The sequence below is a fragment of the Liolophura sinensis genome, chromosome 5, assembly GCF_032854445.1.
Source record: "Liolophura sinensis isolate JHLJ2023 chromosome 5, CUHK_Ljap_v2, whole genome shotgun sequence".
Taxonomy (NCBI): Eukaryota; Metazoa; Mollusca; class Polyplacophora; order Chitonida; family Chitonidae; genus Liolophura; species Liolophura sinensis.
The window spans coordinates 10,647,066-10,673,728 of NC_088299.1; the positions used below are offsets into that span (position 1 = coordinate 10,647,066).

At 36.7% G+C, this 26,663-nt stretch overlaps 1 protein-coding gene across 6 annotated transcripts; it reads right to left on the minus strand.

The window, feature by feature from the left end:
• Positions 1-70: 70 nt before the first annotated feature.
• On the minus strand, positions 71-26,457 carry LOC135465902 (vesicle-associated membrane protein 3-like). Of its 6 annotated transcripts, XM_064743275.1 has the most exons (9): positions 26,354-26,419; positions 19,679-19,717; positions 17,044-17,085; positions 13,654-13,726; positions 12,715-12,793; positions 12,027-12,106; positions 10,070-10,121; positions 7,490-7,524; positions 71-3,855 (listed from the first exon to the last, which is right to left on the minus strand). In XM_064743275.1, coding segments are annotated over exons 1-8 (393 nt in total). In that variant the 5' UTR covers positions 26,356-26,419; the 3' UTR covers positions 71-3,855; positions 7,490-7,498. The 6 variants fall into 6 exon arrangements, with proteins under 6 accessions (XP_064599345.1, XP_064599344.1, XP_064599343.1 ...); XM_064743274.1 differs by lacking the exons at positions 7,490-7,524; positions 10,070-10,121 and adding an exon at positions 11,048-11,099 and having other exon boundaries at positions 26,354-26,414; XM_064743273.1 differs by lacking the exon at positions 7,490-7,524 and having other exon boundaries at positions 26,354-26,406.
• Positions 26,458-26,663: the final 206 nt, after the last annotated feature.

Consider the following 26,663-nt stretch of genomic DNA (forward strand, 5'->3'; position numbering starts at 1 on the left):
TGCCCAGAGCAATAATATATCCCTATAATATATCCCTCCTTGCAAACAATAAAGAAATCAAGACAAACTGTTCAAACTGTGGAAACAAATCACTTTTAATACTAATTACATGACACCTATCACATACTTCACTCCATAGGGCTTAACCGAGTTATCCAAAATCTGTCAGACATTTAACAAAGAAAAACTAGCTGATAAACAAAGTATATGCATGAAAATGCTAAAATTGTTATAATAAACACTGGAATTTATTAAACTCACACACGGCGTAACTACAAGTCAATTTAATGAGACTTGGCCAAGTTTATTTAAGTGTTCTATGTTTGTATAAAACTGTTCATGTGAAATTGCACCTTTGCTTGTGGAAACGAGATCAAAATCTCCGCCTCTCCTGGCTGTACCATCGGCTACAACTCCGTGAAACAAGGGCAAGATCCCTATATTTGGGGTTTGGGGTGGGGCGGGTAGACATTTGAACACAACCAACAAAAGGTGATATTTTCCGGATTTTTCAGCATAATCACTAGAATAAAAATGAAAATGAGTATCTTTATAGCAGAGACAGGGCAAGGGAGGAAGGAAAGAGAATTTGCCTATCATTTCTCTTTTTGAAATACCAGTTGATGTATTTACCTCGTTTGATTCTGCAAGGGTGAGGCGGGGGGAACCAGTTCTCAGCTTTGATCTGGCTGATAAACTTAACTATGACAATATCCAAAAAATCAAAGTTACAGAAACTGGTTCTAATTAGGCATTACTTGAACACAACCTGAAATTGTTCGCTGCTAGCATAGCTTAATTTAAGCAAAACTTGACGATTCTCCCACATCTGTAACACCTTGTTATTTGCAAGAGTTAAGACAAGGATTTTTTTTTAAATCAAGAAATAACCATCACAAGACAGTCTTCAACAGACAACACACATTTCAATAAAACGGGTAAATATGGAAGTTTGCTTTGATGCCTCTCCTTTAGTTTAGGTCAATGTACTGTGGTCAGCAAAAAGGCCATATTACATTAAAGCACTATTAGGTAATTGATGCCTTTGCCACTTGTTCTGAACACTTCTGGCACTTTCTTACTGAAAACAGCTAGGTATGTGCTACAACAGATCTTCAGACATTACTCAAGGACTTACAACAAGGAATCTTACATAAGCAACGTAGAAGAACATCACACCACCACAAGTGAATGGAGCTATTTATCCAGGATAATGTAAAGCTTTACCAGGCAGCTGGATGACCACGACGACCACAGGTGCATTGTACAACCTTGCGTCTTTTTTAGCATATGCAGATTCTCGCACACCTTCTACTCCTGTTTCTTTTTTTATTATTGTTGTTGTTATTTTTTTCTGTCATATATTTTGGTCGTTCTGCGCCACTGTGCAGTTTACAAGAAAGAAATTCTTAATATGTTTTGTAACCAAAATGCTTTGAACAGAAATAGGATTAAACAAACAGACCTACTCCTACCGGAACCATTATAATGGTTTACTGGCTCAAGTTCTCCATTAATACATTGAATATATCCGTTCATGCGTATGACTAGTGTCTCTTTTTTTTTCGTCTTCAGGGCTGTTCCACATATTTAATACATTACCCGTAAGGTCAACTATACATCTACTGCAGCCAAACAGAGGAATGTGAGATGACCAGTATTTCCTTCTTCTGAACAATTCTACACAATTACTTTGCCAAGAGTGGTAAACTACACACATACACAATCGGACTACTGACGCAAGTTACAGGTGAGGACAAGAATCGGCATCTACATCCATAAATACATGTAAATGTACATCATGTATTCTAGTTTTAGCGAGAGCGGAAAAAAAAAGAAAGAACAGAAATGGTTTTGGCTACGGAATTTCCTGTAAATATATAAACATAAGTTAAGACAGAGATGAAAAATGCTGAGTATAGAGTGGAATGTACACACAAACCAGTTGATATTAGATCCCATCCTTTCATCCTGCAAGTCTTATTCTGCAGCTTTAACAACCCTTTGGAATTTCACAAGAATGGTTCGGGGGTACACAAGAGTTTATTACGAGGCATGTTGGTAAATGAAAACTTCATTCACATCTCTGTTCAGTCAGGCCAAACTGACATAATAATTCATTATTTCATAATATTTACAGAATTTACACATTTGAAGTCAAAAAGAAAAGATGGCGTGTCCCAGAGTACAAGATGTGCTTGTAATTCAGAACACAGTACAGCCAAACTTTAACGTCTACTTGTAAAATCTCAGTCTACGTGTACATACACAAGTCTACATAAGGTCTGATCAAGAAGAACCTCTTGCTGAATTAAAAGCATCCAGTTATATGCCACCAATTGCACACTGTACAAGAAATCCAACTGTGTGCCCAATTATCCTGGATACATGTTGCACAATACCAGCTGAGAACCAGTCTTGCCTTTTACTTGTGGTATAGGTGTCATACAAATTTAAAAACTAAACCCAAAAAGCCATATCTAGGATTATTTTTCAGTCATACAACTAAGGAACATACATATCTATGAACAGGGGTCGGTTTCATGCAGTTCAACTAGCTACGTAAGCCTTTAACTACCATGACAACGTATGTTGTAGATATAAGTCTATAAGACTAAGTAAGCTTCATGGAATCGGTCCCAGGCCTTTGGGATGCATACTTTCAGTATTGGCCCTCTTGACACTAGAGACTGAAGTGTGCTGCACTTACAGCGCATCAAGATGCTGGTGAAACGATGTCAATGTATTCCATCATAGTATGAACATGAGTATGTGTTCATATCATATTTTAATACACATACTACTTCCATTCAACCCAGAAATCTGAGCAGGACCCCTCTGCCTGAGACTCGCATCAAAACCTTTACTAGAGGCATGGATAAATGTTTAAACATTTCCTCACATTTAATGAGGTTTACAGTTGTGTACTGAGTTAACTGATAATATTTCATTCACAAAATTGCGAAGTGTACCAAAGAACACATTTAATGTATCAGAAGTCTTGTCAAAAATCAACCCTGTCGAAGATTGGGATGTGGGCTTTTCCTGAATGATCTCCACAAAAAGGAACTGCATTTAGAATGTTAACATATATAGAGAGGGACATTATTCCAGAACAAGAGAGCTTGAAATACTACGGCTACTGCACTCATCTACATTTATACATGCAATTCTTATTTTATTAACAAGACAGGCCTAAATAACAGCTGGTAATCAAAACTGATAACCTAATTCAAAATCTAAGCATGCCGAGAAAAAGACTGTTACACAGATGTCTAACCTACACATGACCACATGTTACATGTATATTATATATTTAAATATTTACAAATAACAACTGTACACAGATACGCCATGCTGCATTTTATCATTGCACATAAATGCTAGCACGTAAAACAAAAAGGTACACGCTCATTAATTATCCCGAACACTTCTGTGACTTAAAACACTATCATGAACATGGACTGTTTAATGATCCTAGAGTAATTTGTGACAGCTTTAATGTCATCCGAAGAAACCAAAATATACAGACGTAAATTGATGAAAGGAAATTTTCGAAGAACAAGTAAAGTCCAGTTAGGTGGAGAGACTGTGTGCTTATCATTACCCAAATGAGCCTGCATGCGATGCAAGTTCTTCTCCTCCTCAAACTAAATGTACCTGTAACTTCTGGTGAAATTATGATTGTACTGAAGGAAATTATATCAACATGACCCCCTACGTCACACCCTCCATCCCTTCCCTAGATGTCTAAACGAGTGCTATTTAACATGGTATATGATATCCACTGTTCTTGGTCGGGAGTAGACCACTACTTCTGCCCATCATCCTTTTGGTTTGCTGTCACCGCCCACACTGGAAAATAACAAAACAAAAAATTTTGTCAGTCAACATAAGCGTATACATGAACATGCTGACATCAGTTTTCGAGGTTAAAATATTCATACCAATTCAAAATGGTATTTTATATACACACTTATATACATGCTAATATAATTTTTTATTTAATTCGAAAGCCTGAGGTTAGAAGACAAAAAAATGTCCTGTGCTTAGAATTTCATAGGTTGTGTGAGAGAAGGAATCTATATTTTGTCTATTCAACGCAATTTTATAACGTGTTTACACGTAGATGTTGTTAGGAATGGAGTCTCACAAAATTTGCTTTTACTTCAGTGAACTGCATTCAGTTCTAAAACAGTACGTTTTTGAATTTTTTTATTAACTTCTTGGATGTAAATTGATGTCCAAAAAATAAGAAAGATAATGCTGCGGATGAAACTGCATCCACAATGAAGCACAGGATTTCCCATAACGCAACTGTTTTTGAAAGACTTCATTAATATGGCATTATGCTGTTGCAATGTAGCGTTCAAAGGTTCCGAACTTCTTGTGGCAAGTGTTAGAAAACACTGAAAGTACAGTACATACACTTTCATTGTTAGGGTACTTACACTTTCATTGTTAGGGTACTTACACTTACATTGTTAGGGTACTGAACTTGGACAAAATCTGAAGTACCTACTTCTTGCCGAGTTAGTTGAAACGTTTGCAACACTGAGTACTGGTATACTGAATTCAGTACCCTAATTCTACTAATTTCTGGGACAGATATTACTAGTGCTGAAAGCAGGATATATTACATTTCTTTCCTAGCTTTTTGGAAGAGTAAAGATATAAGCATGTTGTTCAATAGCTGGTCTAAACATGTGAAAAAAAAAGAAACTAAATATTCTTGCTACTACTCCATGTACATTGGCTATAAGATCAAACCAGATGTCCCAAAAATCAGAAAAAATAGGGTAAGCTGACTTTAATTAGATATATACTAACAAGTAAGATTAAAAATGAAATTTTTTTCCAAATTGTACTAACATAAACTATATTTCATGCTATGAATGTATTTCTTGAAAATATAGAATAAAAAACAAAACATGCACTGAAAGTGATATAAACAAACCCTAAAATACCTGGGAAAAAAAAACAAAAAAACAAACAACAACAAAAGTTTATAACTTGAAAGACTCCTACAAAATGGGTGCTGCAACCAAACTTTGAAAAATAGACGTCAGCCACTACAATGCCATAAATAGGCCACTAAAATATTTATGAAAACCCTTGGGACTCAAACATCTGCAATAACACACCTGACCAAAAATTTCGCACATTACAAGAAAGATGAGAGTTTGGAATTTAGACAAGGAAATCCCTTAAGAAAATATAACCCATTAAGTTATCAATATGGCCATCCATTCCATCACACTAATTAACTACTACTAATTAGTATAACTGAAACGGAGCAATAACTGAAAATTACTCGTCATTTGACACAGTGTTGTAAACTATTATTAAAGTACTTTCCATTATTCTTTCAAGATGGGATTTTTCAAGTGGGACAAAGGCTGGTAAAACTTTGTATGGCCTCAAGGGATTTGCGTATATGTCTTTTGAATCATTCAACAAAGCAAATAAGGGCTCTAACACCATCCATTCTGTCTCCAGCATGGAATGATCGTGTCTGGGAAAGAATTGTACCCAAGTTACTCTTCAATTGAAGAAGTGAAGTAATCTTAAATATGATTTACAAGTCTTTCTCATCAGGTGTACAGTTTTGGTCTGCCTTTCTTTTAAACCATGCATTCTGTATCCCCCAAATACTACGGCACTATGTAATGATAAAATAAGTAAAGACAAATTGAGGCTAAAACATGCTATGTAAATAAGCCTTCAGAACACTGCCTTATACGATGTATTACATAATTAAATTGTGAACATGTAAAAAATGATACATACATGTGAAGTGTAAATTCAACAACATCAATTTATAACTGTAGAAAAAAGTCGGTGCACACAATTATCAACTAACAAAATTCTGGGCACAATTTCGAAAAACTTTGTAAATCAAATTTTTAAAACTTTTCTCGCAAATCTCACTGACTCTCATCAAAGAGCCTTTACTTGGACAATATCATTTTCAAGACAATGCATTTACACAAAGTTTTGTGAAAGCGGCCCCTGTTCTAGAAAAAGAGAAAAAAATCTCACAATATTTAGAAACAAATTGTGCTGGTGTGTTATACCCTTAGCTATACTTGGTGGCCACCCAGGCTGGAAAAAGGTGGGAAAGGTAAAGGTTAGGGCAATGAGGAATGTAACTTCACAGGTCAAAACAACATTCATATATACTCTCTCCCACAGAAGAACACACTCACAGGTAACAGCATTTAGATAGACAAGAGAATACTAAGGTGCTTCAAACCATCACAGTCCAGTCTGTCTGATTTACTGGACAAAGCGGAAAAGAAAATGGAAACCTTCTGAACTTTGTCCATCTCATTTTAAAAATACGAAATTTTATAACTCCATCAATTTGTCCAAACGGCTTCACAAATGAAAGGGACAGAACGACAAGGTAACGGGTAATAAATTAGGACAATGACAATTCAGTTGTTTCAATAAGATCTGATTTCAAATACCAGTATATTGTAAACTTGCATGGATGGACAGAGTACCAAGGCATTTTGACTGCTTTCAAAACGAGTCAGCATACATGTAAATACATGTAATTACCATTCACCATTTCTTCAGTCTTTCCAATGTTAAAATACATGTAAGCTAACAAGTTGTAACCACTCAAATCTTTCGGTTAAAGTGTCAAGCCAGAATAGTGTTACCCATTACATGCTTTTGTTATTACAATCATTTCATATCACTGAAATACATGTAGTATGATCTCCAAGCAAATTCGAACTTGTTCAAGGTGTTTGTTTACTGCAACCACCACAGCACAAAATCACCAAGCCTGCCTGTCTACTTGCATATCTGAGGGGAAGAAAAGTTATTTTCTAGCCCCAAGAACCAAACAAACAGAAAGACTAAACTATTCTATACAGGCCAGGTCCCAGGCTAACTAACTACTAAAACAGGACTCAATTCATCAATAACATGCACCACTTCCAACACGATAAATTCAATGATGAAAACCTCGGATAACCATCTAGGAAACATGGAACAGATCAAACCAAATCTCACTTCCACCCATAAGGGAGAACTTATGGTATACGTTCTATTTCACTCAAAACAAAAAAGGCTTTCCCAAAAGTGAATTTACAGACTATGATTATGTCGGGCGTTGTTATCAAAAGAATAGACAAGAACACAAAAATAATACCCTGTCCAAAATAAAGCAAACAGGACAACTTGTCAGCAGATGACACCTGAACTACATGTTACTTTTTCTCCAGGAAGTCTTCTAGAAACCACATACAGTAGCCTACAACTCTTCTAGAAACAACCTACAGTACAAGTCCTTCAGGCTAAAATCTATGCTACACCATGTCTGCCTTTGTAGATGTCACAGAGTATGAGGGGTCAAGAGAGCACCAAAGGGCCACAGAGTAGCACATGGGTACAAACACGAGCTAAAGTGACACACCACGACAACAACAACAGCGACACCACCGTGGGTAAGGGCATACAAAAGGACTCTTACACAGACTTGTTAACCATACGTTGTTGCTACCCAGACTGTTTGTGTGGATGGAAGAAGAGAGGATCCGGAGATTAGTACAAGGGATAACGGACATCTGCCAGAAAGCACTTACGTGAACACAACAGGTACATGTACAAAGCAAAATACCGTAAGGTACACCTCCTTACAGGGGCATAAGAATTACTGTTACTGGGGTGACTATATAAACCAGAGTACATCATACACTACATATATGTCTTAGACAAGTCATAAGAGATGTTTCAATGTCAGTTTTAATCACAGATACATATGCTGCTCAAAGCAGCAAGTCTGAAAATGTGAATATAGCAAAAGAATAGATATGCTTGTTCCCAAAGTCTTGATCAGTTGTGTTTTACAAACTGTCAAGACATGAAAACATGTGAGGTAACTTTAATACTAAATTCAGTGAGAGTTTGAATGATTAATTCACTGACACACAAGTAAATATCATTGCCGCAAATTGCAGGTTGTTATCATTTGTAGATTACTTGCACGGTAACACGAGTAGCTTCCACAAGCATTTGAATCATGCTTTATTGTTTTTCCAATCTGATCATTCACCATTTCTTCAGTCTTTCGAATGTTAAAATAGCTAATTTAAATGCAAATTATCTTAACGTCAGTCTTTTGATTATGGTACTAATTTCTGTAATTTTAATAATGTAACCAACAATAGGCCTTCACACAAAGCAGAATTTTTCATTTTAAGATAGGCTCAAAAGATAGACCAGGTGAATATGCGAAGGAGTTGACGAAATACAGTGTATGCATAGTGTCATAGCTCTGCTACAAGCAGTGATGTGTGAATGTGGACTGCCACAGTAAGATGGTAGCTTGACCATGAATGTGTCCAGACTGGATGCACAGCAATACGCTATTAGTACTGGAGTTACAAGTGAAAACGCAAACCTTCCTATTTCCAGGTAATTAGAAAATTATAGCTGATCCCTTTTCAGTTACCAGCCTTCTGAATTCAGTAACATCGTTCATACCAGGTAAAATGATACCAGTATACTAGAGTAACATAGCAATGGAGACAATTACAGTTCCCCCAACACACATAATACCACTAATGTATCTTGGAATTTCTCTTCGGAACATGGTCCTACATCTAGATTTATAGACAGAGAGCTGCTCAACTGTATATCCATGCAGGAATGACATAACATCCAAATCCCCCAAAAAATCATTTCATAGCCTAGCATAGCTGAAAAGGAAAACTTTCATGTGAGACACCAGGCAAGTCATTATGTGAAAAAAATATGCTAGAATAAGGGTTAGGTTCAAATGAATATGAAGAAATTCACAGCTTATAACAATACGTTCACTCATTTTATCACATGTTACACAAAGATTATTTAGACAAAACAATAAGACACAAAGCACATGTATCTTAAGAAAGTTACTTTATAATGTTAATATAGTCATTCTGAAGGAATATGTTAATACAGATAGCTGTACAGAGCCTATGAGTCGTACAAGTTCACGAGAATTCAAATGGTGGCCGTGTGTGTGTGTGGGGTGTGTGTGTGTGTGTGTGTGTGTGTGTGTGTGTGGGGGGGGGGGGGGGGGGGGGGGGTGGCTTGCCCTTGTACAGGAAGTTGGGGGTTAGAAAATGCTCCATTCGCCCAACACTCATGTGCAAAGGCCATGTACCTAATCCCAACTTCAGGTGTAGACACGAGTGCCTGAGAACTTGTATCTCTCATGGGCCCTATGAAATAGCATCTGCTGTGCTTATAATGCTCAGAGATATCCCGATCAAGTTAGTGTATACGCTTCTGGACAAACATGCCAAAGATACATCAAACATACATATACATGCCCACAGTCTTCAAACATATGCAGGTATAGCAATGTATAAAAGTATATAGGAGACTCGCTACAGAAAAGAAAGTAATACTGAAATTAAACTGTATGTTATACTTACTGAACTGCATATCAATCACAAAATGAACTTGTTGTGGAGTATTTTTCAGAAAAAGGAGACTTTAGACTGTACAGAATGTTGTACAGTACTTTTTGTGGTCTATCATTGATACATGGAAGAGCTTACTGTGTACAGCATGTTGCACTCCTGGTGTTGTGTCATTCACACAAGGGGAATTTTAGCTGTACACAATGTTGTAATTGTGCTGTATCATTCACACAAGGAAGAGTGTACAATGTACACAATGTTGCATTTGTTGTGTCATTCACACAAATGGGAGTTTAAGCTGTACAAAATGTTTTACTTGTTTTATATCATTCACACAAGGAAGATACACTGTAAACAATGTTGTGCTTGTAACATTCACACAAGGAAGACTGTACTGTGTAAACAATGTTGTACTTGTATCATTCACACAAGGAAGACTGTACTATGTAAACAATGTTGTACTGGTTTTGCATCATTCACACAAAGAGGATTAGTAATTAATGTTAATGTTAGCAATTAATGTTTATCTGTTGTTTATGTCTTCACATGTTCAATCTTAATGTATAATCATATTATGTTGTAAAGTAAAATCTTTTTATTTAAAAAATAATTAAATGTAAAAGTGGAAACAAAAAACTCACCAACAATAATAATAATTATAACAAGAATCACAGCAATAAGAATAGCCCACATCTGAAAGGAAGCACAACACAAAATAAAGCATAGAACAACAATTAATAAATGTAAATAGAAAGTGAACTGAAATTAAAACTCTGAAGGTGACAAGTCTGTACATACATAAATACAAACATAACTAAGACAATATTTTACAGCGTGTCTACTGTCATGACTATGTGCCTATTTTCAAAGTGATGAACATTTGCTTATAATGGCATAACATGATGTGGGTCATACTATTCAGGGGAGATACATGTGGGCTCCTTTTTGTATTAACAAACTGAAGAGTTCTCTCCCTTTGTAATGGTAGTCACCATCCCGTTCGTGGAAGTATCAGTGCAATAAAAAGCCAGACATTTTAAGTCACATTTCACAGTGCAGACATATCAGAGGAATAGATGTACATGTAGGTAGTGGATTTACTCTACTACATACACAACAAATGTCAATTTTCACAATCTGAATGTCATAGTTATCAGCCAGTTGGCCTTGTCCTGTGGCATTCCCAACAGCATGTGCAAAGGGACTCTGAACCATCTCCAAACAAGGTATAATGTGCTTGCTAATTCACTTGAGCTGTTTAATTTATTTACTTGATTGTTGTTTAATGTCATGCTCTGAACTGGGAGAAGTATTCTTTTATGATCACTTCAGTGATAGCTGGAATCAAGCAGATTACAAATACATGTATATGTACTTTTGTGGTCCAGGTGCTGGTGTTTTTAAGGGCTGTGAAATGTGTTTTCATATTGCATGTGTATGTAGTGGTGTAGTTGGTATATGAATGTGTTCCATATTGCGAAGACAACATCAGAGAGTGGTGTACTAAATACACATGGATAACAAACATGAGTACATGTGTGAATACAACAGCAGACAAATTCTATCACATCACAGTGACAGCAAAACAAGCAGGTAAACTACAGTTACAGGTAACTTACCAATGATTATAATAAGAATTACAGCAATAATTCCTCCCAGGATTAACATCATCTGTTGATTAGTCACAAAGCTCGGTTTCACATCAATATAAACTGATTTACATGAATGTGCTTAGTGTTATAGTTATTTGATTGGTGATTAATGCCATAATGACAAATTCTTAACCGAGTCTGATACAATGGCACTCAGGTTTATCTGTGGAGGACGCCTGGGTTAGAACACACTTTAAATCTATCTTTTCAACCACTTTTTTCAGTGGCATTTATGCATATAATGATTATGAAAATGACATTAAAAATGATTTGTTTGTGTGATTAAAGATACAGGCTTCATAAAACTGTGGAAATTATTTCTCTACACTCCATGGTTCTGTCAGAATGTTTGAAAATATAGGTTGGCAAAGGCGGTTGAATAGATCGGAAGATTAGGGTAACCTTTTACCAGGTACTTGACGAACCTCCTGACTTATACGATAAGCCGAAATCAGCAGGAAGTGGAGATGAACCTGTAACCCCACTGGTCATGTGACGATCGTTTGCTGTTATAGTCAGCCTGTTAGAACCTCCTTTTAATATTATAATCAATGACATCTGATCCTCTGTCTTGGATGACATCATTTAACGATACGACAGAAAACCAAGGAAATGCTGTTTTCCACAGTTTTGCAGCTTCCACTTTTTCAACATCACAGACAACCCTCCCAGTTGCAGTATATTAACAAGGGTGTGAATAAGTCCTTGGCCTTGATTTTAAAGATCACTGCTAAATGTGGAAGTCTTACTACTGTAGTTGATAATACTTGTGCTTAAACTGTGATCTTTTGTTTAGGTGATGTTATTCTAGTACGTGTCTAAGTGGTCTCTTTAATACTGCTCAGGAATATAAACTGGAAGCTGTTTTGAATCCCAGCACTTTGCTTTATTTTAGGACCTGTTATTCCTCAACCACCCCTACAAAATCATGAAAACTTTTATATACCTTGCAGTTCTTCCACCAGTATTTTCGTTTGAGTTTACCAGCACTGGCTTCAAATTGTGAGGCACCTGCTTGAAGTGCATCTGAAAAATAACACGGGACAATAATTTTAGATTAATGGACATATATCTGTAGGGTTAAAATTTACACTGTTGTGTTACATATTTCAGCTATTATGGTTATTCACGTTTTATTCAAATAATGTACACTGACTATATAACGAAAAATTTTTCACAATATTTAATCTGAACACTGGACAAGTTTTTCAAGAGAAAATCAATTTCAGAAAGCAAAACTAACTATTGTTGAGCAACACAACAAAACCCTGTATAAAGCACGGCTCTACATACATGTTAACTGCTGTATATATAAAGGCATGTAAGGCAAAGACATGTAAGGGTTATAAAATATTACTTCTGTGCTGAAGCTCACATTTTCAAAGTAAGATACCATTTCCCCTCTTCAACTGTGTTTCACGTAAAGTTACACATCATACTGTATTCTGACTGATTCATCCCCTTTAAAGGGCATATTTCTGAAGTTTGATTATTTTACATCACTGGTTCAAATCAAAAGTATCATTTGAAGGCCTTTATGAGTTTCTAAAAGGGCATTTTTTACAGGCCAAACATAATGTGACCTACAGCACCTTGGTCATGTTCAGAATTTTAGGCCACAGTAATTCACTTACCTGCCCGGTCGTCCAACTCTGAGATTTTTTGATCCCTCTCCAGCACTTTGTCCACATTCACTCTCATAATATCCACCACCTGCATTAAAAGCCACATATCACTCTTTAAAGCATTTCACAACAATATATTTACACATACAAGAGATGGGAAAGGGGCCATTTCCAACTACCTTGGTTTGTGCTATGTACATGTGATTTATTCTACTTGATTGATGACTTACGACGTACTCCAGAATACTTCACTTATAAGACGGCGGCCAGCATTATGGTGGGAGGAAACCGAGCACAGCCTGGGGGAAACCCACGACCATCCCCACGTTGCTGGCAGACCTTCCCTTGTACGGGCCGGAGAGGAACTATGTACATGTGTGTAGGGGGTTCTAATTAAAAGGGGTGGCGTGAAAAGGTTGGAAATGGGCCAGTCGCTTCACCTGTATGGAGGGTTACAGGAATGGCATTTTGACACGACACTGAAATAAACACAAACAATTTACTGAACTACTGTAAATCGTTAACCCTTTCAACACCTAAGGAACTTTATTTACGCATACAGCGATCATGAATATGACACTAAAATTGATTTGTTGGTGTGATTAAAGATGCAAGCTCCACAAAAATGTGCAAATTATTTCTGTACACCCCAGTTCTTTCAGAATGTTTTCAAATGATTGATTGCAGATGTTGATGAAAAGGTGGAAGAATTAGAATGCATATATTGTTTTGTGTGCCAAGATCTTGGGCAAGAAGAGTTTCATTAAAAATTGAGTTACCTTCAACAAACAAAATATGCTAACTTTCAGTGATATATTGTGTATAGGTATTGACAACAAAGCATACCCTTATGATTTGCTGTGCTGCCATTACCTCTGTGTCTAGAATTTGAGATTTTAGATATTATAATATACAAGAGTTCTCCGTTGTGCATATCATATGACTGACCTCATCCACCTGAGCCTGGGTCTGTTGTAGCCTCTTGCTCTGCTCCCTGGGGGGACCACCTGGTCCTCCTGACCTGTTAACACAACAACAACAGTCATCAACTACACAAGTAAATGATGTCTTATACCCAAGTACAAATACTACATATATGTATGCTTTACATGTACTTGTAGAATTGGTAGAACTTCAACAGGAATAAGGAAAATGAAATTTATAAATTTGACAGATGGTACGATCAGAAATAAGAGCGTTTGCTACAGTTATAAATATCTTTTGACAAGATCTCATTATACAACTGTATATTCTATGACATTATTTAATACACAACCCAGCATCAAACTTTAACACTTTCGATTTTTCCATTGTGATGTCAATGTGACAACTCGCAAACTAAGGGACATCACTCATAAGAGAAATGAACATGAACTCTTGATCTTTTGGGCCGTGCCCGTTTACATGAAAAACAAGTAATACTAGGACAAAACATTTGAATCTCTTCCCCTGATCAGGTTGACATTACATTATACTTTATAACTTACACGTATATCAGTATGTCACTGTGATAAACTTCACTTCATCATCAACAAACTAAATTTTAGAAGCAAGGAATTTTATTCCTTTCCATAACCCAACATAAGGACTGCTTCACTATGCCAATGAACCCCTCTATTCCGCAACCTTTTTTCACATGAACGATCAACTTTCAGAGCAATTAATGCACATTTTTAAGTTGATTTTGGGGACAAGACAAAATTTGTTGGACTAGCCAGTTTATGGGCTTCACAAAAATAATGATTTTATAATTTTATCAGTCAACACAAAATGCCTTCAGAATTTGCTTGAATAAACACACTACAAACACGTGAAAAGGTTGAAGAATTACAATAGTGTTTAAGTGCAAAAAAACCCCCTTTGTAATGACCATGTGTAAATTCAAATGACCGGGTTAAAGGCTTTAAGAAGAATTTCTCATTTGTATGACGATGGTCAGCCTTATAGGAGAAAGAAATTTCCCAGTGGGCATTTAGGCACCATGACAGAAATTTGTACAAACTGCTGACTGTGCATTAAGAAAGGGACCACATAAGTAACTGTATTTTGATTGTGCATTGATAAAAGCATGAGCTTACATACCCAAGCATGTTCAGCATGTGTTAAGAACATACATGTACATGTACATCAATTTAGTATAAAGGTACATGTAAGCTGCATAAAGGTACATGTAAGCACATTCAATATGAAAATTAAATAACCACCCAAATAAAAAGAAAATTCAACCCCAATTACAAATTATCACCCCTAAAGATGGAACAACGTGCAAACATTAGAATCCATCAAAATGCAGTAACAAAAATAAAAATGCATACTGATGTAGACAGGTACACTGTATTGTAACTACACTGTAGCTGTATTGTAACTACCTGTACTGTACATGTACCAAATTGAGGGACCACACACCATTGAAAAGAAAAGCACATACAAATTGAGGGACCATACACGTGATTGAAAAGAAAGGCACCTACAAATATGATGTGCATGTACACAGAAAATCACATATTGACATGCATCTATGAAGTGCCTAATTACATTTCCATGATACCAGATACACCAATACACCACAGCAATGCAAATGTATGCGTTGGTAATATACATAAGTGTAAAGATAAATAACTGCTTTGTACAACAAAGGTCAAAGCAGAGTGAAAATGCCATTGATATGGTATGGACTGATATGTCATTAATATCTCTTCAATGACATGTGTACATATAATTCATAATGTCATGTGAACATCTACAAAACAAATTTGCAAATCAATTATGGAGAAACCTAACCTTTAACAGGAATAGAAAGGCAAAAATATTTCTGCATGTATAAACAGAAAGGGTATAATATGGAAAGCCGAAGGTTAATGAAAATAGCTAAGCTCATGACTTCAAACAAAGCTGCTACATGTACATGTTTCATGTCATAAGGAAATCTGTGAAAAACAAAACGGATAAACCAAAATGAAACTGAGTTATACATATATAGTATGGCTATCAAAATCACGCCTTAGAATTGTTTTTGGCTTCATACATGTATATGTCCAATGAACTGGGATGCATAACAATACTCCAACATCAGTCTGAATAATGTTTAAGTGTTTAAACCATTAGCCTTCACTTCAGTGAGCACGTGCATGTAGTTTTTTAGTAGATTTACAGTATGCACGTCAATCAGTGTTAAGGTATTAAAATTACCATCTGTTCAGAGAAAGCATCATCAATAATACATCAATATGTAGACAGGACAGATTTGCTCGGTAACGAGCTTTAGTGTACATATACCAGTACCCACAGGAGCCCCTTGGAAGGCCAATCAAGGACCTCACTGGCTGTATTGTCTGCTAAAGCCTTGTCAGTGATCACTGTTTGTAAAGTTACTACATGTAAATGAGGATAATGATGATTCATTTATTTGACTGCCGTTTTAGGCCGTTTCTGACAATATTTCACTTATAAAATGGCAGCCAATATTATGGTGAGAGGAAACTCTGCTCAGCCAGGGGGGGGAACCTATAATCATCCGCAGGTTGTTGATAGACCTTTTCACACATGACAGGAGATGAAATGAGTGAGTGTTTCTAAGCATACATTGTGATGAGCATCTATAGTATACAACACAGAATTTGAAAAGGTGTGAGTGTTCTGCACTGTAAATCTTCAACCTTTTCAACCACTAAAGACCTTTTTTTCGGTGGAATTTATGCATACAATTATTGTGAAAATCAAACTAAAAATGTTCATGTCTTTGAAGATGCAAGCTTCATAAAATTGTGCAAATTATTTCTCTACACCCTATAGTTCTGTCAGAACGTTTCAAAACATATTGGTTGCTGAGGCTGTTGAGAAGGTTGAAGGATTGGGGTACATGTGTATAGTTTTCAGCAGTCTTTACTCTATTCTTTGTCTGGAGCTGTCTCAATGGACAAGAAATGCTAATATGTACATGTAATTCCATATTGAGCTCCAATCCAACCTACACCTCTTCATCAGTGATATCCATTGCAGCAATTGAAGCAAAATAATTAGACATAAATGTCTATCTGGGCCCACTTTCACAAAATTTCGAACCTTTTTCTGGTCAACTGGTCCTAAATCACAAATATACAACTTTATGTAAAATAACAACTCCATCTAGACAGCTTCACTTAAATATTTTTAAAAATTTGGAAAAAAAAACCCCACTTTTGTTTTTCTGAAAATGGGACCAGTAATCTAAAACATCTATCAACATGCACCACAGACAAATACATATTGACACATATAAACAACCTATCAACCACTGCACACCACCATGGTACCACTGAGGTTGGTTTCTACCACAACATCCCTGTATGAAGTACTTACGGAGGCCCGCCAGGACCTGCCTGTGGGTTTTGTGGACCAGACCTAGAGAAAAAGCAACAGCAAAACATCACCAAAACATCGTTTCTGGATGAGAAAACTCCAGAAATTCTCCTTCACGCTAGTGCCAATAAAAAAAAGAAAAGATCACACATGTATGCCCAGGAAACACAGCATAAGAGTTTTAGGAGAGAATCATTCAAATAAGAAAAATACTACCGACACATGACTGATGTCATGGTCACAAACTTAATGCCTTGAAGATATGTCCAAAGATGTTGGAAGTTTCATACGATATATAAATCTAAAAAGATAAACTAACCCAAGAACCACCAAAAACCTTTAATGCTCATGAAAGCCCAGCCTTGGGGAACAATGACTGCGCGCTGAATGGCTGGTGTTTGTGTCTCCTACTTACAAGAAACAAACTGTAACCGTCCAATGAGTTTTTCTTCTGTGCAGCGCAACATCTTTACATTAACATGCAGTACATGTTATATATATATATACATATATAATTTTTTTTTCTTGACAAATATACAAAAAATGAATTCATTAAATAACACTGAAGGGCACCCCACCCAGAATGTTGCCAGCCAGTTGTGCACACCCTTAACCTGTCATCAAGCTGGATGTACCTCCCAATTATAGTCACTGACATTAGAATACCCATTTCCACCAATCCACACAGTGCATACATGTAGAGAATAGGTATCTGTCTAATTATACATACAGTACAAGAACATAGATGCACACATGTATAAAACTATGTATGCACATGTATGTATTTCACTAAATTGAGTTGATTTTAGTTGATACCAAAGGCACTTTAAAATACCTGTACATGCCTGCAATAGCAAACATGGCAGGTCAAGTGATGAGACGGACACTGGGATTAGAAACAGAAAACTACAGGTACTGGTACATGTACCTAACACATGTCTCACTGTTTTGTAATTTGTAGCAACTCTAAGCTAAACTAAGAACTTTTCTCCACTTTTAACAATAATATAAGAAGAGGAATGCTTCCAAAAACATAAAGAACTACAAAAACTCTCATGCCTGCTATCTGAAAAGGTTATAAATGGTTATATTTGGCACATTCATAAATAATGGCTACATTCCGGAGATAAATTTATGAAAAACGTTGAATACAAAATTGACATGCTTAAAAAGAGAACCTGAAGCAGTACTTACGTGTAAGTGCCTTAAATACATTTAATATGATGTATATATACATACACATAGAAACTTACATTCCGGTGGCCACTGTAGTTTATCAGTGTAATTCACTTCTCTAGCTATCCAAGTTGTGTGTGATTATTGCAAGCACTGGACTGTTGTAAAATGTGTGATGCGTATGTGCTTAAGCTCTGCACTCATGTAATAACCAAACAAACATGTGACTTTGCCTGCCTCTCAGAGCCGCCTGACATGAGCAGAATGCCCAGAGTACATTTGTCATTACCACCACATTACAACCAGTGTTAACTCCACCACAACAGAGAGACAACACGTGCCCCAGTTCCACATTATCACTTCTTTGACTCTGATAATATCTAATCAGCATCGCACACATGTTCAAAATTTCTGCACACTCATTAAATAACTGAACTAATAATACAAAGATAATAATAATGCAAATTTCAGTTACGTATAACAGTAATTATTTTTTATGTAATAAGACATCCTAAAATTTCTTTGCCTTAAATGCAAACAGGAGTTGGGGTGTTTGGCCGTGGCCTTCAGCTTGTGGTGGGGTCCTGGAGTACTTTATGTTACAGGTCTTTGTCTTTATATGACTCATTCCAACCCAAATGTAAAACAAAAACATTAGAAAAAATATATGAACATGTGCAAATTCTTCAAAATAAACTCATAGATGTACATGTAGTACATGTGTAGAGCATCTGCGTATTAGCTCAGGATGCACCGAGAAATCTCACATGCCAATGCAATTGTTCCTTTTAATAGGCTAAAAAAGAGCAGTTCCAATCCCTAACTACACTGACAGCTAATGTTCATGTATACACATGCACATGGCCAGTCACATGTCCTCCTAAACTGTACTTATGCAAGATATAACACATCGTCTTTTAAGGCTCATTCAGTTTCTAGAGGAATAAGTTTAAATCCCATGAATGGTGTCATGTGATCACATGTTCCTCAAGTGTCTGGCACATGGTTGAACTGATGTTAACTTAATACGTTGAATACCCATATGGTGTTCCAGTTACAAAAATGCAGCGCAAGAGAATAAAGAAAAACTATATTGGCAGGACTACTGCCTCGTTTGACGATGCCGTCTTGATCTTTTATGTCAAAAGCTGAAACCAAGAGAGACCTTGACATAAAGAGTTTGTTTTGTTAATACAGTAATTCATATCTCAACATACACACCCACACCAGATGCTCTCTTCCTGAAAGAGGAAATAAATTTATTTATAAATTATTTCACTGCAACATGAGTTACATGTATAAGCTATACAGGAGAATTGATAAAGACAAGTCAAACATAGGTTGCAAAGTGAATAGGTGCATCAATGACCACTCCAAAGAAACAGATTCCCTCCATCACCTGAAATGTAGCACACCCCAACAACAAGAAATAAAAACACATGACAAATGATGTACGTACGCACTGCTGGTTCGAACCACAACATGGAGACCATCATCCCTACAAATCAACCAGGGTATAACAACATCGGATGATGATTTGATTATAAAATGATAACAAGTAAAAGATCTTGAGCTAGAAACACACCACTAACAAACATCAACATATTATGGTGATTAGGTGCATGTAATTGAATGAATACTGGAAACCTGGTTCTGGTTCAGGACTCATCAAATGAAATGAATACCTTAAATACCATGTAGCAGTTCATGAAAAAACCTGTGGTATAAGGTTTCTTAAGCTTATACACATATACATACATCTATATGTGCACTGTTATATACAAGTTCTTGGTCTCTAAAAATGACCATAGTTTGTTGCAGTTTTGAAACATAACACTGAAGGTGTTGGTCACTTTATAAATGTATATTTTATAATAAGTAAATGATGTGTTGCTAGTCAAGGATCTTGGCTGTGATCTTTTACTATGTATCAGTATATCAGAATATCTAAGCCATCCATAGACCGAGGTCTTGGGCTAGTGTGTTGCCTACATGTCCATATAACTTCAGTCAACAAACAGAACTACATGTATATACATGCCGATGTACAGTATGTACACTGCTGATAATAAATGACAAGTGTCTTAAGACAAGACCCCCGATTTCTGTTGAAAAATATGCAGAAAGAGAGTCTGATGTCCTCCAAACTTATTCCAACTGATTCCAATCGTTTAAAATGCAGGGAAAACAGAAGAAACAGTACAACTTCTTGATCAAATATAAGACTTCAATGAAAACACAATTCGGTTTGTATGGAGCAAGTGAATACAACTAATAGACTTCAGAATGTCTCTGTCAACCAGGTACACGGTAAGTGAAAGCAGCAGGACAAGGCATTCATCTCACAACCAACAAAGAAAAGCAAGTCCTGATTAATCTGGGGAACATTTAGTGTGGAATTTTTTTTACACGCTGGAGATCTCCTTTAACACTTACTAACATGAAGAGTGAGTGAATGTTTTGGGGTTTAACGTCGTACTTTAACAATGGGTTTAACAATATTTCAGTTATATGACGACAAACTAACATAGATATACATGTACGTACGAGTACAACACATGTATATGTATAAACTTGATGATGGTTGTAATTCCAACTACACTGGTCAATGGGTCGACTGTCTTCCATTCGTATGTCAGCCTAGTATTAGTCCAATAATAGCCGTTGTTGGATGTATATCATGCATAAATTATCACCGGTGTGCCGTGGAAGTAACTGTGATCAGCTATATGGTTTGCTGGGACTAAGCTGACATTTAAATGAACAACTACACACATTTATACTTATATGGGAGCATACAAGTATAGCAGCCTCTGAATAACCTTTGTCCATCCTAGTACAAAGTGAACAGTAACAGTTAATGCTGTCCAGTAATGAGGTCTGCATGATTCTGCTGATGTGACAGAAAGGGATGCGGGTTCCAACCTCCAAAAACACAACAAAACAAATACACTAAATGTACATGTGTGTTTGCAGTTTGTGTATGAATTGCAATTAGCAGCGGGAAAAAAATGACGTACACAAATGCCAGACTGAAGACTACATAACCAAAGGGCTTACATGTTATTTAGATCTTGATATATTTTAATGTCTGGAAATTCAGAGCGCACTTTGTGTTTTTCCATTCTTTTCACCTTGTGCTCATTAATTTCTTTTTCTTTCATGAGTGTCATGTTTGTATTTAGATGTGTTTTATTGGGGCTTTATAAAAACGTACATAACATAGGAGTATTTCCTTGTAATTATGATGATTTGGTAATTGAGGTTTATTTAGGGTTTTTAGTTCCCAGTAGATGAACATCATAAATGTGTCACAAGGGCCTTATGATCATGTGCGATAGCCAAGGTAACGTATTTACCCAATGACAAGTTTGGATCAACTGAAATACATTAAATTATCATATACACAGCACGTACCCTAATTCTTCAACGTTTTCACCGTCTCTACAACCCAAATTTTGAAACATTCTGAGAGAACTATGGGATGTAAAAAAAGTAATAATAATAATTTGCACAGTTTTATGAAGCTTGCATCTTTTATGACACAAACAACTCATTTATGGCATCATTTTCATCATATGCATAAATTCCACAGAAAAAAGGGCTTTAGTGGTTGAAAAGGGTTGAAGATTTACAGCATAATATATACATATTTCATGAAATTTGCCCCTGATGTTGGTAACAAGGACTGGCCAAATTACATGTATATATACACGTGTATACAGAATAGGCAGTTACACTGCACTACAGCGGATTGTAACTGATAAACTCGCATAAATTTCTATTCTTATTCCAGATAACCTGAAAATAATAGATTAAGAAACAGGAACTATTGATAAGAAACCCTTTCACGGAAGAAGCTTGCAAAGATTCTGATACACTGATCTCTTTACTTAGCTTCTGAGGACTGAGCCTCCTCCAACTAAACCTCCTTAACTGTGACATCTGGAAAAGTCATGCTTTCATCTCTTCAAATCATCTAGTTTGTTACAACGACATTTAACATGCATTGTACTCAAAAGATTTTTTTGTGGCATGACGAGAACGAAAATGTATACATCTTTGCGCCCCTCCACCCCCCCCCCCCCCCCCCCCCCCAAAACATGTCCTGGCAATGACTGAATATACATGTGTCCGGACAGAATAAATATCACCAAACATGTGGATGGGGGCGTGGCAGTACAGGTGCCTGCCCGTTATCTAACATTGTGTGAACCAGTCAGATTTGTCTCAGTGTCTCCACATACTTGACAGGGGAACAATCAGGTCACCATGCACAGGCTGTCAAATAGTGCCAATCAATCAATACTGGGCCCCTTTTGCCTGTTCACAGCTACAGCTGGCTTTACAGTTCAATAGCTGTTACCATGGCACTGAGATTCTGACTATATATAGTAATCTTTCCATTCTCAGCCACCTCGTATTTAGGCAGTGTCTTATTGATTATTTGCTGCAGGAATGCTCTACCACTAAAAACCCAGTCCGGATTTCTAAGCTACAAGGTCGTAATCAAGTAGCCGAGCAAGAGCGTGTTAATACTAAATGTTGACATCCACATTTTTCACATCTAAATTTAGACAATGGATTCTAAATCCAGCCACTCACATCCTGTGGTATTCATTCATATATGACCCAATATCAAAGCTGGGAAGAAAAAGCCAGTGCATCATTAATGAATGAAATACGGAGATGCTAATCAGATGTGGCACTCTCTGGCAGGAAGAGGGGCTGTCATTCATGAATGAATACAATTTCCATTCGCAATCTGTGCAATGATCAAAAACATGTGCTACTCAGTCATATTGGTGAAGGAATGATTACGGTTTTACGTCACATAATATGACATAAATAACAATTCTTCACGTAATATGTGTCAAATCCCTGGAATCGACACAATTTTTAAGTGCAAGATGGCCGCACAAAGCTGTCAAGGAAAATAAGTCAGGAAAATAAATTCTTGTTAAATGTGGGAAATTAAAAATTAGTTCAAATGCACATTTAGAAGTCAACTGTCATTAAAAGTTCACACAGTATTGCTTTCAAATTAAATTATCATGTTCATAAAATTACCATTTTAGACAGTTCAGTTTTCAGTATACATGTACTTGCTAATAAAATAACAAACAGTGTTCTAGCATGGCTGCACTGATTGTGTAGAATGCCAGTGTGTTTGATTATTGATGATTTGAATTATTCACTCCAGTTATGTGAGTCACAGATGTTCCATTACTTGGTCATGTTTGTGTAACACATACCACAAGTCTTGCTTTGTGAACACACACATGTACCAGTTGGCTCTGTACATGTGCATGAATTGTTTATGCTTCCGCGCGACTTTTATAACACCTGTGTACGTGAAGTCACCTGGTAACCTCAGGTCACATGACATCCGTGGGCATGTAGATGGAGATATCATAACATGAACTGATCAAGGGAGACAACCACAATAAGTGACCTTTGTGCTATGCTTTCAATGACTGTACTTGTCATTTCCTTGAAATTTTGGGCTCTCTTCCCTCAAAGATCTTCACGGGCCTTTCTCGCAGGTCACAAATACAGAATCAGCATCCATGTACATGAGAATATCCAGTCCATGAAAAAACATGTATTATTAAATTTAACCTTTTCCTAACCTTTCTCTCCATTTAATGCTTGTAAATGTAAGTAAAAAGGCATATTGTAGCACTTTTTTCATTAGTACCTATAAGCCGAATTTGGGTTCTCTAGCTAAGCATCTAACACTGTAGCAGACTGCACCCTTCCATCAAATCATACACACGTATAAATCACAAGTCCTCCAATTGAGTATAAACTTGAAATGTATCCAGAAATACAGTTAAATTAAGATAAGTTTTTGTACGCAATCAGCTTTTCTTACATATGCACTGTACACTGCAGCTGAATACACATAAATGAATTCTTTATCTTCCTTAAATCTAGTTGCATTATCATTTATGTTTCTAAAAATACTCTGCATTCCATGATATGCAATAGCTGAGGTCACTGTAATGACGCTCCATAAAGCATATGAAGGGAAAGAAAACTGCATCGCACTGACAAGGGACAAAGCATTCCTTTGATTAGTCCTCTAAAGCTCCTATACATGTACATGTACCTAGTGCTATTATCAGTATCATTACTGAACAGAGTCAACTATCCTATGTGCAGTGATAATCATGACTGTACATACTTTCCCAATGTCTAATCATGCTTTAACACGGTTGATAAAAGTAATTATACATGTATATGATTCAAACAAATATGACTTATTTATTTTTGACAGGTGTGCTACGCTGCACTCATACAATAACGACCAGCATTATGGTGGGAATAAACCTGGCTGAGCCTGGGGGAAACCAACCATCTGCAGGCTGCTGGCTGACCTTCCCATGTACGGCCGGACAGGAAGCAGCATGAGCTGGAACTTACCGAGACCGCATTGGTGAGAGGCTCCTGTGTCATTGCATCGTGCTGGCTAGCTAACCCACTCGACCACAAATAAATATGAATCATAAGCTATCAATAAGCTACCATTATTCACGTGACAGTTTGCGCAGCATACTGTTCGTTCAGAACCACTTAGTCTTCCACCAATAATGGTATGCAGGTGCAGAATGTTTCACATGTGGTAAAGTTCATCAGCAACTTACCCTAGTACGGTGGTTTACGGCGGGCATTCTGGTTTCTCATAAAACGGACGTCATTAGACAACAATGAAATAACTAACAAATGGACAAAAGAAAAGAAAAACAGTGTCCCATTTGCCCCTGCAGCCGTATGTCCCTTAAAACCTAAATTCTCAATAAGGCCTGTTACCATTCACGATGTGGAGACTTAAACAAAAGACTAACAGTACATAAACCTACATGTGATTCTTTATGAAAAGATATCTGAGGGGAATGAATTTGTGACTATTATAAAACAGGAAGAGATGAAAGACGGAATGGTTGGGACTGGTTATTTTTCTAGTGAAACTAAGAGCGTTTCGACCATTCAATAAATCTATATGGTAGTCTACCACAAGTAATATTATAATATCGATATTTTCATTTCCCTTAAAACCATAATCATTATTTCAGTGCTCCTTTACATGCTCATACATCCTTGAACAGGTTATTCAATTTAGTCATCTGCGTCTTCTACATTATGGACTGTTAGAAGTATTTATTTCTTTGACTGGCGTTTTCACGCCGTACTCAAGAATATTTCACATACACAATGGTGACCAGCATTTCGGTGGAAGAAGCCAGAAACAGCTTAGGGGAAACCTATGACCATCTGCAGGTTGCTGAACACCTTCCCATGTTCGCTGTCATCAGTATGCTATTATCACAGTCACTCAGATGAAGTCTCAATAAGAAAATGTTTACATATTACAATACAAACAAAATTAAATGGAACTGCAGTTTGCACAAGAAGCTTTCACTTTAATTGAACACCGTGTACACAGAGAGGCCATCTTGCCTTACAGATGTTCTCCTCAGCTATGAATAAATAAGCCTAACAATGTCCACATCCATGTTGGCAAGGACATTAGTCAAGATTTCAAACCTTACAACTTCCCTGTCTCCTTAGTAGTATAGTATAGGTGATCAGCAAGATACATAGATTTTTAATGATGTATACTGCACTGTATATAGCTTCCCAAAACCTATATAAGCAACCAGTTTTAAGTTTATAAACAGAATTGAGAACTGCCAAGAAAAACAAGCCAATGTTTAATTATTTCACAATGCAAGTTTTGCACCATGAACCGATGACAAAGAGTACAGTCATACGCAGCTGAAGGTGACAGAATATTCTAACCATCTAGAGTGACCTCCCTTGGCACACTGTTCCATTACAAGCTGATTATTCCTACGGTGTTTCAAAGCTAACCTTTCATCACTACGATATTATTTTCACTACAAAAACACAAAGCCTTTCACTTTTAACCTTACAATCATTTAGACTGTATCTAACTGAAAGGTGCTATGAACGATTTCTCAAAAGCTATGCGCTGATGTCAACCTTCGCCAGCTGCGCATCGATTAAGACCTCCTTAAGTAGGAAGCATTCTGATTTCTTTCTCTGAATCACAGACGTTTCGCATATACAGTAAACTGACGCATAACCTCTGAGGTATGATACTTACATTTTGAAGTTTATGTAATGTAACAAACAAAAATCCCTCCCAAGTCGCTGGTGTCAATCAGACCACCGAATGTTTTGCAGGTTTAATGGCCGCCTAATGAAGTATGATGTCATCATCCGGGCTATCTCACGAAAGGGGCGCCCGAGGGGTGGATATATCTATAAAATATCGAGGTGGGCGGACAGCTGACGAAGGCACTGAATATGAATATAACAGAAAGGAATTGATGTGAAATGCAACCTGACTACCCTGTTTGGGAACTATTGGCCTGTATTTACGAGATACACATCTTATCACATCAGCTGTAAAT